Source organism: Carassius auratus, chromosome 19 (assembly GCF_003368295.1).
Source record: "Carassius auratus strain Wakin chromosome 19, ASM336829v1, whole genome shotgun sequence".
Taxonomy (NCBI): Eukaryota; Metazoa; Chordata; class Actinopteri; order Cypriniformes; family Cyprinidae; genus Carassius; species Carassius auratus.
The window spans coordinates 7,507,150-7,526,674 of NC_039261.1; the positions used below are offsets into that span (position 1 = coordinate 7,507,150).

Consider the following 19,525-nt stretch of genomic DNA (forward strand, 5'->3'; position numbering starts at 1 on the left):
CACCCCAGCATGCAAGGTTGTACACTTTAGTTTTATTCTACTCAAGTTAAAGTATACAGTTTTACAAATGTAAAAATGTATTTAAGTTCTGTAACAAAATAATTTGTAATTAGTTACTTTCCACCTCTAATATGTAGATTTAGAATATGTTCAAGCAGAATATGTGCTTTATAATTACTAATAAACAGCCAATATGTTATTAATATATATGCTAATAAACAACTAGTTAATATTGAGAACTGGTCTGCACACACACACACACACCGCTTTATGCCAATTCCTTTTTTAACTGATCTTTTAAGGATGCTTGTTGATTTATTTTTATTTATTTTTTGTGGATACATGACGACATGTACGAGTGTACTGATGTAGCATAACACACCATATTAATATTTCAATATTTCAGTTGATCATAAGGAATTTGCTTTGGGGTACCTTCATATGGTGTTGAAAATAAGAATGACTTTCAGCAACGTAGCAATTCAAAATGAATGCACATTGAGATATTAAATAAACTCCCTTTTTGAATGCCCGAGGCGACCATTAGGCCAGTTACACTTTCTACATTTTCTGTCATGCTGTCAGTTTGAAATAGTCAACTAAATGGCTTTTCCCCTGACTGACTCTGACCTCAGTATAAACACAAACACACACTCAAAACAGTCCGTTTTTTTTATGTCTTTGACATCGACGCTCTTTTGGAAAGGGATCACTCTTCTCTCTACAAAGCTATTCTAAAGCCTGTGAGAATTGGGAATTGCAAGCCCCTGAGCCAAAACATCAAAACAGAGCAGAAGTCAAGGCAAAGTTCATTTACCAGGGAGAAAGAGAAAGCAGAGGAACGCCAGGGCTCTGTATAATGTTTTTGTTGTGTTTCTTGACTCCAGTCAGACTTAAGGTGCTAAAGTTCTCTCCTCTGGTAAATCACAGTCAAGCAGGCAAAAAGTGCCGTTTATTGACATTGCCGTTAGCTATGGGCAGTTAAGCACAGCCTTTTCCTAAAGTAATTCTCAAATTAATATCTAAGCGGTAGGATGGTTGTGGTGCTTCACTTTGTTTCAGTTTTTCCTTTTTTAGTAAGCTACTAATGATCTTTGATAGCTGTGAGATGAGTTTGTACAAATATTTTAACAGACTGGACAAAAATGGATCAAAGCATTAAGTCTTCTTGTGAATATAAATGTATTTGCAAAACAAAAGTCGAAGTTAATGTGGTCTGCATATATTAGAGCTGTAGTTATGGCTTGGACAATAGCAATGATGGCATCAAGATTGTGCATGTTTACAGGTGCATTTACCCTGACAATCAGCTGACAATGGCTCGGGTCAAATTCTGTCGGGCTCGGGCCCTGTCGGGCCTAACTGTAAAGGCCCAACAGGGCCCGAGCCCGACAAGTACATTTTGATTGACAGCTTTTTAAAAATCCGAGCCAGTTTACAGCCCGACATTATTCAAATGTGCACACGCACACAGCTCCTTGACTTTTGTCAAGAATGAGCCATTTATACCTGTTTCAACCTAATTTATTCATGACTAACGTAGGCTATAGGCCACTTGAAAGTTAAAATAAGAAAGAAATAAAATAAGCCCTCTACGACATCGTAAAATTTCAGCACTCTAAATAGACATAAGCATACACTTAGCCTATAAATAGACCAGCGTGCCAATGAAAATGAGTCTTTCTTAACAAATTAAATTGAGATAAATTCTAAATTAAAATGTTTATTTGTCAATGATGAAATTAAGATTAAGGCTCCGCTGGATTTGCTTCACCACTTCTCTCCACAGTCCAGCCACAACGCATGTTTTTTTGCATTTCACATAACCCACCTGCTCATTATTCTCATTATGCACATGGTCAACACTTTTCCACACCTCAGACTTTGCTTTAGTTGCTGGTGCAACCAAAACGTAATCGCCAGAGGCAAGCCTGCATTTCATCTCTTCAGCATCCATTTTTTGCATCTTTCTCGCTCTAATTGAAACTCATCACATGACCGTTTACTAAGTTAAACGTCGGGTCCCGTCAGGTTCAGGCAAAGATCTTCAGTTCTATCATATATACTACTGTTCAAAAGTTTGGATTCAGTATTTTAATAAAGAAATTAATAATTTTATTTAACAATGGATTTTGAACAGCATGATGTATGAAAATATTTCTGCTTCAAACAAATGCAGGTCTTTTGAGCTTGAATGGTAAGTTTTCAACATTTGATAATAATAGGAAATATTTAAAATTGTCATGAGACACTGAAGCCCGGAGTAATGGCTGGAATCACAGGAATAAATAAATAAATTACATTTTAAAAGCTTCTGAAAGCTTCCATTTTTTATTACATTTTTGGTGTTGTTCATTATTTACATCTGTTTATTTGTTTGTTTGTTTTTTGTTTGTATATGTGATCTCCAGACCTCAAGGACTTTTAGCCTTGTTAACTCAAGTCATCAAGGTTACTGTCAGCTGATTGTCAGGGTTAGTGCACCTGTAAACATGCACAATCTTGACGCCATCATGGCTATTGTCCAGGTAATTAGCAGGGAAGCATATGTTATTCTGTCAGAAAACAGTGAAGGTTATACGTCCGTACCATTTGAAGGAAATAGGCATATATCTATTTGACCATGCAGGGTGACAAGGTCCATTATAATTATCTAAGTGCTTACACCACCAGAATAGTGCTCTGATGCACAGTAAGACAGCACAAGCCTGTCTTCACTGATAATTGCAAGCTTACGTATGCAGTTCACAAGTACACATCTGTCCAATACAGTTATTTGATTTAAGGCTGGTTCACACGGCAGGATAATTAGACCGATTTTAGCCCTGATTCACCCCTTCCGACAATCTTAGGATGCTCCGATTATCGTAAAATAATCTGATCAAATATTCCTGCCGTGTGTGGTGTGTTAAGACCGCTCTCCTCTGCTCGGAAGAATGTCGGGACCGCTCCGATCTCAAATCGGGGATATCCTACATGTTGGATTTATCTGGCCTGATTTCGTCTCATGTGTGGTGTCCCCTGAGGACAAACAATCACGCAGCCTGTGGACTGTGGCGTGTAGCCAATCAGAAAGCGAGGTGACGAGGCGGTGAGGAAGTACCGGGAAACAAAATCAAAACAGCCGGCGTATATAATATAACAAATACAAATAAAGTCGATGGGCATAACTGCATCCACAACTGCAGTCCACCAGAGTACATGGAAACGAATATATGAACGTTTATTTCAATGGATATTAATCTGTGTAGTACGTATTAACATTTATATGAGATAAAACTACAACTAACTCCATATCATGATGTAGCAAGTATAGTCCATGCTCGCGTTGTCTCCACCTCTTTGACCATCGCCTTTTCTTGTTTTTCTTATGTTTTATTTCCGTTAAAAACAAAGCACAAACTATGGCCACTGCATCCTCTTCGTCCGCCATGATTGTTTACTCTGAAGTCACGTTTGATCTCGAGGGATTTTGCAAGATTTCCCGTCTGACCTGGGAATGCTCGGGAGTCAAATCGGTTTGTGTGTGATGTGTTGATATTGCCGTGTGCCTGCACACCACACACTGAACGACCAAAATTGTTAGACCCGTGATTTTTTATCGCCATGTGTGGGGTCTCTCAGGTTTGGAAAATCGGCCGACTATTTTAAAATCGTCCCGTGTGAACCAGGCCTTACTGTGCTAAAAGTTCAGTTTTGTAGCTATGACCACAAAAATTTAATTTGTAAATCTTGATGTCAGTCTAACTATAGATAAAAGTCAAAGCATGGTATAGCAGCAGAAACAAACACAACTGAAGTTTTGTCATCAGTAAATGCTTTTATCTTATGTCATTTGGAGTATACCTTTTAGAGAGACAATGGTACGAAGAATTTAAACTCTGGAGCAACATCATGTTAAGTGCCTTGCTCAAGGGTACACTAATTAGGTTAAAAGAGAACAGCAAACTTTTCTAACAATATGTCTTTACTATCTTACTTTACTACATCCTTGCTGAATAAAAGTATGCATTCATTACTGATCCTTATACAGTGTACTGTATGTAGTGCAGTAAATTGATTTTTTTTTTTTCTGAAATTTATCACAATTAATCCCACATAACATTAAATTGACATTAACAATCTTCAAATGAATGTAGAAGCAATAGTATTTATATATTGGTTTTTGTATTTGTTAAATGGCATCTTTATGACCGAAGGCCAATATCACTGATACCAGTCATGTCTTTATGAAATCTTATTTGTAATAATATTTAACCATTTACTATGGCCATTCAGTAATACAAAATAACTGAGAGCTATCAATTTAAACACGTATAAGTCTTAGCTAAAAAATAACTAATTTACGTGAACCTAAAACATTCCTTACATAAAACCATTATAATATATTTAGCTACCTGTGCCCTTAGCAAGTAGAAAATATATAGAAATTCAAAGAAAATATAAGTTATAAAACACTCAATTCAAAATGAAATATAGATGAATCCTTAAAACTACAGAAGTTATTGATTTCCTCTTTTTTTCTTTCTTTGATTATCAGACATCACAGAAGCTGGGTTATTTTTATTTTATTTATTTTTTTGGCTGCAATTAACTTTAAGAGCTGCTGCTGCTGAACATGATCTGACATGCACCGTATTTTCTCACAGCTCTACCTTTTCTGACCCACTTCAGGTCTTAAAGTCTCTACTAATGAGTTGACGGGTTGATTTCGGTGTGTTAGATGAGGGAGATAGAGCTGGGGAGATTCAGGACAGTTTTGAAACTACTGCATTTCAAAGACATCAGGCTCATATACTGTAGAACAAATACATGCATGCAGTTTTAAAGCAGCTTTAAACGCCTTTTTGGTAACTTCCTGACTTAACTGACGACAATACACTGTGCAGAGCCATGTTTGAGCATGTGATTGAAGAGCATGTGCTATGATCACATTATAAAGGCTCACAGTACAGGAAAATTCATTTTTACTGCATTCATTTTCATCTGACCACGCTATTAAAGCTCCTTGTCACCTGTACCATTTCCGCTTTCATTTGACTAACACCATTTTTTTTTACTTCCTAAAAATATTGAGATGGAACATTCATTGTTGCATTTTTGCAAAAAAAAAAAAATGTATATATGTATGCAAGTTAATTGGCTACTGTTTTATGTATTTTTAACCATTATTTAGTAAATGTATAAATCATTGGGTCTATGAAGGTTAACCACTACACCACACACACCAATAGCTTACTTTGAATAGCCAGAGTTTCCTCTAGTGTTTGTTTCTCCCTCAATTTAATATAATGACAAAAAGAACAATCTTTTCACATGCTACAATATCTATGTTTAGATATAAACATACTTTTAGAGCTACTCCCCTCTATTTTCTAGTTCTCTACATCTGTGTGCAGCATGTGTTGATTCCTCTGTCCCCACCATGTGGTGAGCGGGGAAGGTGCTATCTATCCTCGGCACACAGCACTGCAGATAGAACATCCTTCACTGATAACAGGTGCACAGGTGGCGGTGCTTTTTCACTACCTTGCTGTATTTTCATTCCTGTCTGGATGTGTGTGTGTGTGTGTGTGTGTGTGTATGTGTGTACTTGACTAGGGGTTTAGGGTTCATACGTGTTATCTATCAATTATTCATATGCAGGGGAAATAGCTTTGGGGTCATGTTTACAGGATGGTTTTTCCATGTGTGCAGTGAGACAGAACAAACCCTAAACCTTTGTGGCGTTATTGGATACAGATATGAAGCGCATAGCTGAAAGAATATCATTTTTTGAGGTGTCGAATTTGTGGTTTGCACATTTCTGCTGATTTGTCGATCTACAGTGAATGTTGCACATGTGTGTATGTCTCATCTTTGCTAGCTTCTCATCTACACGCTGGAATCTCCCACCTCAAAGAGATCCTGGCAGATTGTACGAGAGCATCTCTGTCCCTGTGGGACCAGGCATTGATGTGTGAGGCGGATGTCCAGCCCATGCCTGCAAATCCAGACAGGTGTGCTTGGAATCAGAGCAAAGACCTCTGCCTTCTAGCCCCGAGCAAGAAGATGGCCCTGGGGTATAAATCTCTACTTGAGTGACCTCTCTCCTCTGAGTCTAACTGAAAGCCCCTCGATGTAAGGAGAGAGTCTAATAAGAGAACAAAGACATGGAGAGGCTCGGACAGCATACTGATCAGTGATATGTGCCATATGAACCGTATGGCCCGGGTGCGTGTGCACGTGTCGCTCATTAACTCTTACTTGTGCATCTAGTGCAACTATGATCTGACCATTACTTTCCATGGAAACAGCACATGTCTGCTAAAGCAATGTTTGCCTTTCAAAGACAAGACATCTGAACAGTACCATCATTTTAAAGCAGTGTTGATGCCTCACAGCCGCTTAAAAACACCAGCTTTATACCTCAGCCAGGGTTACTGTAGTTGTGAATTGTAGTAACTCTTTAGTTTAGGGACCAATTGTCACTATTAACTTTTATTTTATTTGATATTACTAGAATATTAGCTGTTTAATAGTGCTAACAAAGCACTTCTTAACAGTGTTGGCGGTAACATATTATTACAAGATACGCAAGTTACTTGTAAAGTAACGCATTACTTTTTAATTTAGTGAGAAATTTCAGAGTTACTTTTTCAGAGAAGTAACTCAGGTTACTTTGTTTCCATGTATTGACTGACAGCTCTTGTGTTGCCATGTTGAGAGAAATCGGGAGTGAATGCAGAGGTGTTGTGTGTCCTGTGTGAACACAATGTTACTGTAGTTCTAGACCAAATATGAACATGCATTTTCTCATCTCATCTGCATAAAAACTGATTCAGTTTTCCTCACAATGAATAAAAATTCAAATGCAAACTCAGAATATTATACAAATCTGCCATAAATAAATGTTAAATAAGACGAAGATCATTCATGTATTTAATTCCATTTCTTTACTGACCTTTCGCAGATCCAATTCAATAATGATTTGTGAAATCCATTCGTGTTTCTTTTTTGCAATTGCTGAATAGTGTTGTCATTTCTTCTCCTGTATCATATTCTGAAAAGTAACTCAAAAATTACGTAATGCATTACTTTCCATAAAAAGTTACAAAGTAACATAATTAGGGAGTAACGCAATATCGTAATGCATTTCTTTTAAAAGTAACATTCCCCAACACTGCTTATTAATGTCTTATTCTGCACGACTGTATTTTAGATCCCTTAAACCTACCCAATAAACTCTAAAAAAACAATGCTGGGTTAAATGACTTAGACTTACTTCTGAGAACACATTGTCTGTCCATATTTCAAGCAGCACTGTGTTGTTTTCAATCCAGCATTTTTAAGAGTGCACCTAAACTTTCTAAATTCTTCACATCTACCTGAGACATAGGTACATATCCCACCCTGTCCTCATAAGTTGTTTCCGCCGCTTGTACACTCTTATCACATCAAAGATGGACAGCTGCAGACTAATGGAGAGCCGCTGATGAACATGTCTCCTGAGGGAAGAAGTAAATCAGCAGATTTGTCCACTCCTGTCTCCTGTGTTGACCTCTTTGCAGACTTGACTGAGGGGGTTTATCTAATCCAGGGCCTTTTGAGTTGAATAAACCCCTGAACTGAGATGGAAATCTAAGCCTGAGGTTCAAGTGCAGTGTTGGCGTGCTGTGCTTGTATTTCAGTAGCAGCCCGGCTTTATTGTACCCTCAGTATTAATTAAGCAGGAAAGGAAAGATCTCTGCCTCACATCATGTACTTTTCTGAGGTAAAGAGTATTAGCTGAGGTCTTTATTAGTTCTCCATGAACTTAGTAAGGACTTGAAGTCATTTATGCTTTATACTCCATATGCTTATGTATGGAGGAGCACTTAGCATGCTGGGAAAAGTTTTAGCTGGATCACTCACATTTAATAGCATTTTTCTGTACAGTAAGTTTTGTGGAACCCTAAAGATATTGGGTTATTGGCTATTATCATCTGTGCGATGTGACTGGACATCCCGGTTTCGTTGTAATTTCATGTATCAAACATTTTCACACTTCCTCTGAAGGTTTTATTGGACTTAATATAAACTGATGACTTGATCAGCCATCTCTAATCCAATATTAACCTAGCCTCGAGTCATGCTTCAGGCGCAAAACATTTAACATATGACTTTACGATCTGAGTTCAGTTTTTTTAAACTCTGCTTTGAGGCATCAATATTCTATTCAACTCCTAAAGGGATCATTCATCCAAAAATGAAAAGTCTGTCATCTTTTATTTACCCTCATGCTGTTTAAAATTTGTATTCTTCTTTGGAACTCGAAGATATTTTAAAGAATTTATGAACCGTTGTTGTCTGTGCAATAATGGACTCATTTTGGACCCCATTGACTTTCATTGTATAAGACTGTAATTAAAATATCACATCTTGGGTTGAGTAAATTTGACAACATTTTGGTTAAACTATTACCTTAGCATTAATCTCATTATTCAAGTCGCTTGTGAGGTATTTTGAGGGTGATCCTATCAAGGGTTACTTTTATTTTGCTCTAACTGCAAGAACGCTGCAGGACTGGTAGACTGCAGATTATGCTAAAGAAAGTAAATTGAAATCATGCCTCTCTCCACCTGAGTTGTCACGGGGAGAAGGAAAGGTGTGTCCCCTCCCCGTTCACTTCTGTTTCTTTCAGAGAGCAAATTGAAATGGTGATCCAATCCAGCTCCAGAGATGGAAAGACAGGGGGAGAGGCAGGGAACCACAGAGCTATTTTTTATTTCTGAATCGTGTAAGTCATGAGAAAAGAGGGAAAAGGTGTGAAATAATCACAGGCCTCATTTCCATAGCAGCCGGTAAGCATCTGTCAGAGTGTGTTAAGCGTAAGAGAATGTATGGAAAAGGCCAATCTTCTGCAGTGGTTGGGAGCTGTGCAGTGCAGTGCAGAAATGGCGAATTAAAGCCAAAGCCCTTTCTGAGAGCGCATAGCATGATGAAAACAATCTGCATGTGAGTGATGCTTTTCATACATACTTTCATACAGTATTGTTCAAAATAATAGCAGTACAATGTGACTAACCAGAATAATCAAGGTTTTTAGTATATTTTTTATTGCTACGTGGCAAACAAGTTACCAGTAGGTTCAGTAGATTGTCAGAAAACAAACAAGACCCAGCATTCATGATATGCACGCTCTTAAGGCTGTGCAATTGGGCAATTAGTTGAAAGGGGTGTGTTCAAAAAAATAGCAGTGTCTACCTTTGACTGTACAAACTCAAAACTATTTTGTACAAACATTTTTTTTTTTCTGGGATTTAGGAATATTTAAGGGGAATATTCTGGGAATACTAATATTTAGTTGTATGACCACAGTTTTTTAAAACTGCTTGACATCTGTGTGGCATGGAGTCAACCAACTTGTGGCACCTCTCAGCTGTTATTCCACTCCATGATTCTTTAACAACATTCCACAATTCATTCACATTTCTTGGTTTTGCATCAGAAACAGCATTTTTGATATCACCCCACAAGTTCTCAATTGGATTAAGGTCTGGAGATTGGGCTGGCCACTCCATAACATTAATTTTGTTGGTTTGGAACCAAGACTTTGCCCGTTTACTAGTGTGTTTTGGGTCATTGTCTTGTTGAAACAACCATTTCAAGGGCATGTCCTCTTCAGCATAGGGCAACATGACCTCTTCAAGTATTTTAACATATGCAAACTGATCCATGATCCCTGGTATGCGATAAATAGGCCCAACACCATAGTAGGAGAAACATGCCCATATCATGATGCTTGCACCTCCATGCTTCACTGTCTTCACTGTGTACTGTGGCTTGAATTCAGAGTTTGGGGGTCGTCTCACAAACTGCCTGTGGCCCTTGGACCCAAAAAGAACAATTTTACTCTCATCAGTCCACAAAATGTTCCTCCATTTCTCTTTAGGCCAGTTGATGTGTTCTTTGGCAAATTGTAACCTCTTCTGCACATGCCTTTTTTTTAACAGAGGGACTTTGCGGGGGATTCTTGAAAATAGATTAGCTTCACACAGACGTCTTCTAACTGTCACAGTACTTACAGGTAACTCCAGACTGTCTTTGATCATCCTGGAGGTGATCATTGGCTGAGCCTTTGCCATTCTGGTTATTCTTCTATCCATTTTGATGGTTGTCTTCCGTTTTCTTCCACGTCTCTCTGGTTTTGCTCTCCATTTTAAGGCATTGGAGATCATTTTAGCTGAACCGCCTATCATTTTTTGCACCTCTTTATAGGTTTTCCCCTCTCTAATCAACTTTTTAATCAAAGTACGCTGTTCTTCTGAACAATGTCTTGAACGACCCATTTTCCTCAGCTTTCAAATGCATGTTCAACAAGTGTTGGCTTCATCCTTAAATAGGGGCCACCTGTTTCACACCTGTTTCTTCACAAAATTGATGACCTCAGTGATTGAATGCCACACTGCTATTTTTTTGAACACACCCCTTTCAACTAATTCAACTAATTGCCCAATTGCACAGCCTTAAGAGCGTGCATATCATGAATGCTGGGTCTCATTTGTTTTCTGAGAATCTACTGAACCTACTGGTAACTTGTTTGCCACATAGCAATAAAAAAATATACGAAAAACCTTGATTATTCTGGTTAGTCACATTGTACTGCTATTATTTTGAACAATACTGTACCATCCGAATGCTTCTGCCCTACATGAGTGCATGAAAACATAAAAAAAAAAAATCTATTTCCGGGAAAACAGTACAAAATGGATCTCTTTTTTATTAATTGACAAATAGTTAACAAAAAGAGAATGTTGATTGTGACAGTTAACAGTTAGAAAATGATCAAATAAAATAAAGTTAAATTAATAAACGATTAAAACAAAAGCAAATGTAGAGGACAATTTCTAATTTCTAATCAGCTGGTTTAAGAGTTTATTTATCTAATATTCAATACCATTCAAAAGTTTAGGGTGGATCAGTTTTCCAGTATCAAATTCTCAAAATGCTAAATATTAAAACAGTAGTTATATTATTAAATATTCATATACATTTTTACCCATTTTTCTGTATTCTTTGAATAAAACAGTTAAACAGGATTTATTAGATTTTTTTATTTTTTAAATCTGTACTTTCAACTTTGATTTATGTAATACATCTTTGCCTAATAAAAACATCAATTTCTGTAAAAAAAAATAATAATAATGCTTTTGAATGGTTGTGTATCTAATAGTTCTTCCACCTCAAAATTTTTGCATCTAATGCTTTAGAGTACTTTTACATTCTTTTTAAAATGATGGGACACAAAGTGTACCCTATTAGTGGAAAGTGCCAATACTATAAATAGAAATCTGCCCAATTAGTATTCTGTTTGTGAGCTGCTGGAGGAGTGTGCAAACTATCAGAGCTGTGAATACTGATTCGTGCATCCACTCGTTTTATCTAGTTTTTGTAGGTTTTTTATTTTTATTTCATCTCCGGTCAGTCTCACAGAGGTGCACAGACCATTGCTTTATTTGGAAGCACTGCTCACATGTCATGCACACATCCAGCTTCAAATGGCACTTCTCAAAAAAAGGCTGCAGGGAAGCAAAAGGAAGTTTAAGCAATGGCATTAAGAAGATAAAGATGAGCTATATGTCGAGAATTAATGAACTCTGACTCCTTAGGGCCCTATTTTAAAGTTCTAAATGGAAAGTGTAAAGTGCACGGCGCAGGTGCACTCAGGGCATCTCCAAATCCACTTAAAGTATGTCATTTTGTAAGGTCTGACATCTGAAACATGTTAATATATACTTATTATGAGCCGTTCTTCTACTAAAATGCACTTTAGTGCAACTGTTTAGTTCTGAAACACATTTTGCACTTGACTGTATTTTATTGTAAAATATATATACTTATTTTGAGTTCTGCTACTTAAATGCATTTTGACATTACATTTAAATGTCATATGAATATTACATAAATACAGAAAAGTTACTCTACATTTTGTTGTCCCAGAACAGTACATTTTAAGCACAGTTTTTCGCAGCTTCACTATGCAAGAGCTGTCCCTGACGAAGATGTCACCCTGTCTTCATATTTAAAACTTTCCCAGAGTAGCAAAGCGATGCATTAGTGACCCCTGGCCTAATGTAATTATAATGGGTTGAGTATGATTACAACCGTGTACTACTTAAGCCATGTACATTATTAATAGTTGCGTAAAAGGGAGCCGTCTTTTGTTGAGTTTCAAATTATAAAATGAATAAATAAACTGTATCCTGGCACAATATCATTGCACTCTTCTTCCAAATTGATTTGTTTCTTTTCATTTGCCCATTTGTTTGGTGCACGCAAGCGAAACCTTAACGGGCACAATTGTTTTCTGACATGAAGTGGTAATTGTCTTGGCATCACTAAAGCCTTGGAGATGGGGAAACTCAAGAATAATGCATTGAGGCCCGTCGCTATCTTCCCTTCTATTGTTCTTATCAAAGGCATAGGGGACAAGTCTACTCCCAGCACACACACTGGCAACAGACTTGACGAGCCATGATTCATTTTCGTTTTGAAGGTTTGCAGTCACCTTCAATAACAGCCTAATTTGAACCTACAATTCACACTATAGCTCAATCCCAAATGTAGAAATCTGCCTACTGCCTATAGGCACCTGCAATCTATGGTAGCATCCGAATTGAAATTAAACCTCGTAAGAGAACCGAAACACTCTGCAAAGGCAGGAACTGTTTGGTTTGGTCTGGTTTTGCCGTCATCTAAAATAGTGTTTCCTGATTCAGTGTTTCCTAACATTTGTATACAGCTTTGTTGTTAGTTTTTGCCTTCCTGAGCAAGTGGAAGTCAGTTATGAGAAATGGGTTACAGACATAGAGGTATAACGAAGTTCTCCAGTGATTTCACTGACCAATATCACTTTGTTTTTGATGTTAGTCAGTGAAATCAAACCGGTGGAAAATTCAATTTGTTGTCCAGAACTGTGCAGCAGGTGCCACTGTATGGGATTCCAATGAAGCCAATCAGGCCCAGGTAATCAAGCTCTTTGTTTACCTCCAATGACAAATAGATCATTTTTTCAGATTTGGTTTCTGCAAGAGTTTGATTACATGCTTGTATAACTGAGCAGAGAACTGTTTAATCACACCGTAGCGATGCTGAGAATATGAGGCGCTCCATCAATCCTCAGAGTCCTGGTGAATCACTCGAATCTGTGCCAGATTTCAAAGACACTGTTAAGGATGTAGTCTGAGACAGCAGTGGCCATGAAATCTCTGTCCATTCACTCCATTTAAATCAACTGTATCTGTGCCCAGAACTAATTTTTGCATTTTGATGTTTGAGGTTTCTATATTTAAAGCCTTTATATATATATATATATATATATATATATATATATATATATATATATATATATATATATATATATATATAAATTTCACCATGACAACTAGGGAGAGATGCAAATGAGATTAGTAGAATCCAAATGCGTACTTTTTTTTTTTTTTCAAAGTTTTGGTTGTTGTACAATGTTTTGTTCAATCTTCTCTAATCCTTAAGATATACTGTAGAGTGGGGATTTGATGTAGTGATGATGAGTAGCATACTAATGATTTTCCCCTAATGGTGGAAACATCAAAGCATCGGACAGCAAATGAGACTGTAACAAGTGCGCCCAGTGGAGGACAAAACCAATGCACAGTAGCACTCAGCATGGTACCAACACATAATGGGGAGATGTTACAGCATGATAGCCAATTTAAAAGATTTAAATAAACATACAGGCTTATTACCTCCAAGAGCTCTCACTGGTTTAAAATGCGTAATGTTCTTGCGTACAAGTACTTAGTGGCATCTAATTGGGAATCTAAATATGTGTGAAGTAAATGAAGAATACAGGCAAAAAGCCTTTCAAGACACATTTGCAGCTTGTAAGCTTCCAGCTGGGATCTTAACAGTTGAGGGGTCACTTGGGTTCATGTACAGAATGTAATTGTCATGTTTTGGCCAATATTTTATGAAATACAGTATCTTGACACTTTGCCTTTTTTCCCCCCTTTAGTTCTATTTGGACAGTTTGTCCTGTTCCAGACGTCTTTGAATGATGTTGTGGACATTTATGATGGGCCAACACAGCAGTCCTCTCTGTTGTCTTCTCTCTCTGGGTCTCACTCAGGTAAAGCTCAAACCTATATTTACATACTTCAAATTGGCCGCATTACCATTCATCACAAGCCATTGTTCAGATGTGATATTTTTATTGCAAAACATAAAGGAAGTGCACAAAAAATTGGTGTTGCATTTTCTGTGCTTTAGGACTGCGTTAAGTCATTTGATATCTATTCCATAGCTTCAACACACCAAATATATTTAGAACATTACAAAACAAATCCTGGTGCAAAACAAAGACATGGTCAATTTAAGAAGAAAGAAATACCATGGAAGAAGAAAAAAATGAACTGCCACTCTGGTAGCAGAACAAATTCTGTGCATTTACTTCATAATCTGTTTTCTTCACATCTGTTGGACCATCCTGTATTAAACAGAGGCATCCTTCAGTGGCTTTTTAGCAGAAAGGCAGTTATTGCCATTTGATTGAACAGCCACATGAGAGTGTAATATCCGCAAATATACTTCTCTATCTGAAGCTTTTGAAGCCAAAAGAAGCTAAAATTATTCTCAGTGCAGTGCAGTTTTTTATTATTATTAGTTTTTTTTTAATGTACAGATCATTCCAAAATGCAATTTTAAGATTTATTTACTACCTGTCTGTTTTCCAGGCGAGTCGTTGCCCTTGAGTACAGGAAATCAAATAACTATCAAGTTTACTACAGTTGGACCGGAAACTGCCAAAGGCTTTCATTTTGTCTACCAAGGTCAGTTTTCAGCTCTATCAAAAATATATGTATTTATATTTACTCTATTTATAAAGACTATTGATAATATATTTGATACTTCCTGGTCATTTCATATCTGGATTTCAAAACATAATTATATAGTAATAATGTATAATAATATATATATACATTTATTTTAGTGCAGTTGAATGTATCATAATGATTGGTGTAGCTTTTCTTTACTAAATGTGGCATGGAATACAAATTTTTTTTCCCAGGGTACAGTATTTAGCGTTTTTACAATGTTTTTTTTTTTTTTTTTTATCACTTTGCTTTCTGATTTGTGTTATGCTCAACATTTCACTTTTTAAATGAAAGCAATAACTACACATTGTTTTAAAATCTTTATGGAGCCACACAGGACCTTGAAATGTAACGTCCTGTGTTTTTCTGCTTTAACCCTCGCCCACACGTCTTAATTTTGGTACTTCGGGAGTCAATCAAACTGACTCAGCTTCTAAGTGACTGAACAACAAGTCCAAAAACCTGTCTGTTCCAGTTTAATTATCATATTCTCCACCTTTTAGACTGATGAGGGTTTTTTGTCATTAAAGATACACAGTTATACACTGTAAGTGTTTGATTTAGTTTATCAGTGATTTAAACTGCCATTTAAAAAGATATCTGCTATGTTACAAGCAAAGGAAACCGGTTGAATCCAGAATTCTTCAGCAGGTCAAGGCCTGACATTTTCAAGTTGTGTTTGTTCCACTTACTGTGGATGGTAAGATAGTTTCCAATTCAGTCTGTCTAAAGGAAGATGATGTTTACATTGAATAAAGGTCTTACTCTAACCGATGCCTATGTTATTTATTTATTTTGGATTAAATAAAATTCTGCCGCTATTCCACCTCAAAAGCATTGAACCACAGTCAAGTCGAAAACGAAAAAGCACTCCTTTTATGTTTCTGTTTTACAATCCTGTCACAGCCGTACCAAGGACCAGTGCGACGCAGTGCAGCTCTGTTCCAGAGCCTCGTTTCGGCAAACGCATTGGCAACAACTTCGCCGTGGGCGCATCAGTGATGTTCGAGTGTAACCCGGGCTACACGCTCTACGGCTCCACTGCCATTCACTGTGAAACCGTACCTGATGCTCTGGCTCAGTGGAACGACACGTTGCCCACTTGTGTTGGTGAGTTCAAACCTCGCCAGCCCCTGAGAGCGATGTACAATCGATGTGGTCTTTTGTTTTCACATTTCATTTGGCTGTGTAACCAAGCATAGTTAGCTGAATGATACATCACCCAAAAACAAAATGCAAGGTGAGCAGAGTTAATTAAGCAGATTTCGTTGCAGTTACCACTAGAAAACAGGCTGATGCTGACAAAGCGTCCCTGTGAAAGCCAAAATATCATGATACAAACAGACACCTCTTTAGCTGTTTACTCAAGTTTCAGAGTAATATAAAAGGTGTAAATTTAACAAGCCAGCTCTCTCTGTTTTGCTTGATGGTCTCTCTGCTAGTATTTCTTTCTGTCTCACTGAAGATTTTGGATTGCTATGCAGACATATCTAAGATAAATGTAGTATGACAAGGCCAATCGGCTAGGTAACTTGCGTGTTAAGCAGTCAGGCTAATCAGTTAGTGTCCTGTTGAAATAGCAGACTAAAAATGGAATATATACAGTATAATAATAATAACTTTATATTATGTGATTTGTGGTGCAATTTAATTTATTATCAGGCACTGTTTCAAGTTTCTTTGAGTCAATAGAATAACTGTTTACTATTTTAATATTTTTAAAATGTAATTTCCTGTGAGGGGAAAGCTGAATTTTCAGGAGCAATTACTCCAGTTTTCAGTGTCACATGATCCTTCAGAAATCGTTCTAATGTGCTGATTTGGTGCTCAAACAATTTGGCTTGTTGTCAGTGTTGAAAACAGCTGTGCTGCTTAATTATTTTTGTGGAGCCCGTGATATTTGATGAATAGGGGAGTTAAAAAGAACAGCATTTTTTTTTTTTTTTTACTTTTTACTAAAATGTAAACTTTTGATCAATTAAATCCTTGCTGAATAACGGTATTAACAATGAAAACTTTTAAACATTGGTATATATTATGATGTTATCCATTTAAATCTTATCTAAACAAAATCTGAAGTAAAACTTGTTTCCTCCAGTGTTTCAGTACAATAATATGATAGCTAGTGTGTTTTTATGAGTTGCCACCAGACGTTCAAACAGTTGCCAAGACAGTCACAGTCTTTTTTTCATTTTCTTTTTTTCAGTAGCCACACCTCTGTTATGTTCAACCATGCTTATGTCAGACATCTGCTTTATCGTGTCACAGTTTGTTTTATTTCTCTGCTCATCTCGGTGTATTCTGCCTCAAAGGTCAGCTATCTGTGATGCTTCACATGATTACCTGAGCACATGGAGCATTCTATATATCACTGGTTAAAAATGAATGACCCCAAAATTGCAGGGAAGTGAATTTGGTTAATAATTTAAGAATCTGACACAGATATATTGAGCCCTGCTCCATATCTAGCCTCCCTTTTTCTACATGCTCTCTGTCCCGCTCCATTTTGGCTTTTTTTTCCCCCAGCACATCAACGTGGCACATCAATCAGGATGTCCCTACCTGCTCGTAGCTGTTTAAACAAAGTGATTGGCTTTGACCTCTAGATTATCCTCTTGTCCTTGACAGATAGCATCTTACCCAAGCATGGGATAACAAAGACAGTTCTGCCCTGCCAGAGTCAGATAGCAGTCTGTGCTTTGTTATTGACAGCTCCAGTCTGTGGCTTCTAGTGCTGCTATAGACAACAGTTGGCAGCACTTCAGCAAACAGGAAAAAAATAGCTTCTTCTGTGGCAGAGATGAGACATTATTTCATTATATATCCATGCTACGTTGTGCTTTTTATAGGTTCTCCTAAAATCTAAATTCTGTCATCATTGTCTTACCCTCCAGTTGTCCCAAATCAGTTTATTTCTTCTGTTAAACACTCTGCTGAAGAATGTTGGTAACCAAGCAGTTGATGGTTGACTTACCTGTTTGGTCATCTTTGTATTTTGTGTTCAACTGAAAAAACTCAAACTGGTTTGGAACAACCTGAGGGTGAGTAAATGGTGACAAACTTTTCAAGAATCCTATCAGATATTGATGATTTGTCATATATGTTAGAAATAGGTGTTGTGCTAAATGAAAGACTACAGTGCTCGAGGAGGATATGGAACAAATGAGGAGTTTACTAAAGGAAGAAGGCTAATACAGACAATATATTACGTTTACAATACGATGTGATACGATCCGATCCGATCTCAGGTTAACATTCACATACAGATGCACATTCAATCACGGACGAGGAGGAACTGACCAGAACGGGTATTTGAACACACAGAAGGTAATGAGGGAACTGGAGACAGGTGGGGAATAATCAATAAACCAAAACAAGGAGGAAGGTGACCAAATAAGGGAACACAAAGTTCATAAATGTAACAATATACATCCATTGCTATATTTCTGTGCTATAATACAATGAAAATTTTCATCTTATTATAATTATTATTTTTTGTTTACCTAAATGAAAACTTAGTTGGAAGCTGATTACAGGAGCATAGCAACACCTACTCAATATCAGTTTTAAAAAAAACAAGTATATTTTTAAAGGCGGGAAGGCATCAAGGCCTAGTCGTGAGTAATCATACAGCAAAGCTAGCTTTGATTATTCATCAAAAGTTGCTTCTCTTTTGTACCTAGGTTGATGAATTCCTTCTATTTAATTGAAAGTTAAAGCTCATTGTGACACACTTTCCTGTCTTTTGATTCGTCGCTGCAGTGCCTTGCGGAGGGATACTGACGATGCGTAAGGGGACCATTTTGTCCCCAGGTTACCCGGAACCCTACGATAACAATCTCAACTGTGTGTGGAAGGTGTCTGTTCCTGAGGGAGCTGGAATCCAAGTGAGTGGAGGAGCTTGTTTGAAGTTCCTCAAATTAAATGTTCCAGACAAGAAGTGTCAGTGATGGAAAAGTTTAAACTACAATAAAGGGAATTCTTAATGTCTAATTAATTATGCATAAAGGCAATGTTTAATTTAGAAATGATGTGGAGTACAGTTCTACAAACTTCAGTGGCAGTCTGTTTCTTCACTTTCCCTGTTTTTTCTGATCGTAGTAATTTTGTTGATGAAGCATTAAGTGTTTACACTGGACCCAAGCAACTCATCTCCAAAAAAATAAATAAATAAATAAAATCACTCTCCTTGTGTGTTGTAATCAGGGAAGCTGTCTGCACCAGAAGCATCTGTTGCAGTGTGCCTTGACTTCTGTTGACAGTCGCCCAGTTTCTATTTTTAATGCTGCATTAAAATAATATTCTTAATGTGGATTGTTTTGCTAATAAAATTCTTCAGTATATATTTAAATGATTTTCACAATTATGTCAAAGCCATTTAAAGTCTCTGTAGTCATAGTCTCTAACTACGTGTTGTAGCAACCATTGTATTGAAACAGTGTAAAATTCACACCTATACTCCTGTTCAGAATATAGTAACAGTAATATTGTAAAATATTATTACAATTTAAAATAACTGTCCGTTTTAATTTATTATCTATTCATTCATTTATTTTATTTCTGGGTCATCATTACTCCAATCTTCAGTCTCACATGATTCTTCAGAAATCATTTTAATATGCTGGTTACATGCTCAAGAAACCTTTATT

At 36.9% G+C, this 19,525-nt stretch overlaps 1 protein-coding gene across 6 annotated transcripts in view; it reads left to right on the forward strand.

Annotated features, from left to right (window-relative positions):
• The window catches only part of csmd3b (CUB and Sushi multiple domains 3b), a 373,951-nt gene that overhangs the window by 282,086 nt on the left and 72,340 nt on the right, over window positions 1-19,525 (forward strand). For all 6 annotated transcript variants that reach the window (XM_026288598.1, XM_026288599.1, XM_026288600.1 and 3 more), the window contains exons 32-35: window positions 14,018-14,131; window positions 14,736-14,831; window positions 15,783-15,986; window positions 18,639-18,763. In XM_026288598.1, coding sequence (XP_026144383.1) covers window positions 14,018-14,131; window positions 14,736-14,831; window positions 15,783-15,986; window positions 18,639-18,763 — 539 coding nt within the window. The remainder of the gene's footprint in view (window positions 1-14,017; window positions 14,132-14,735; window positions 14,832-15,782; window positions 15,987-18,638; window positions 18,764-19,525) is intronic.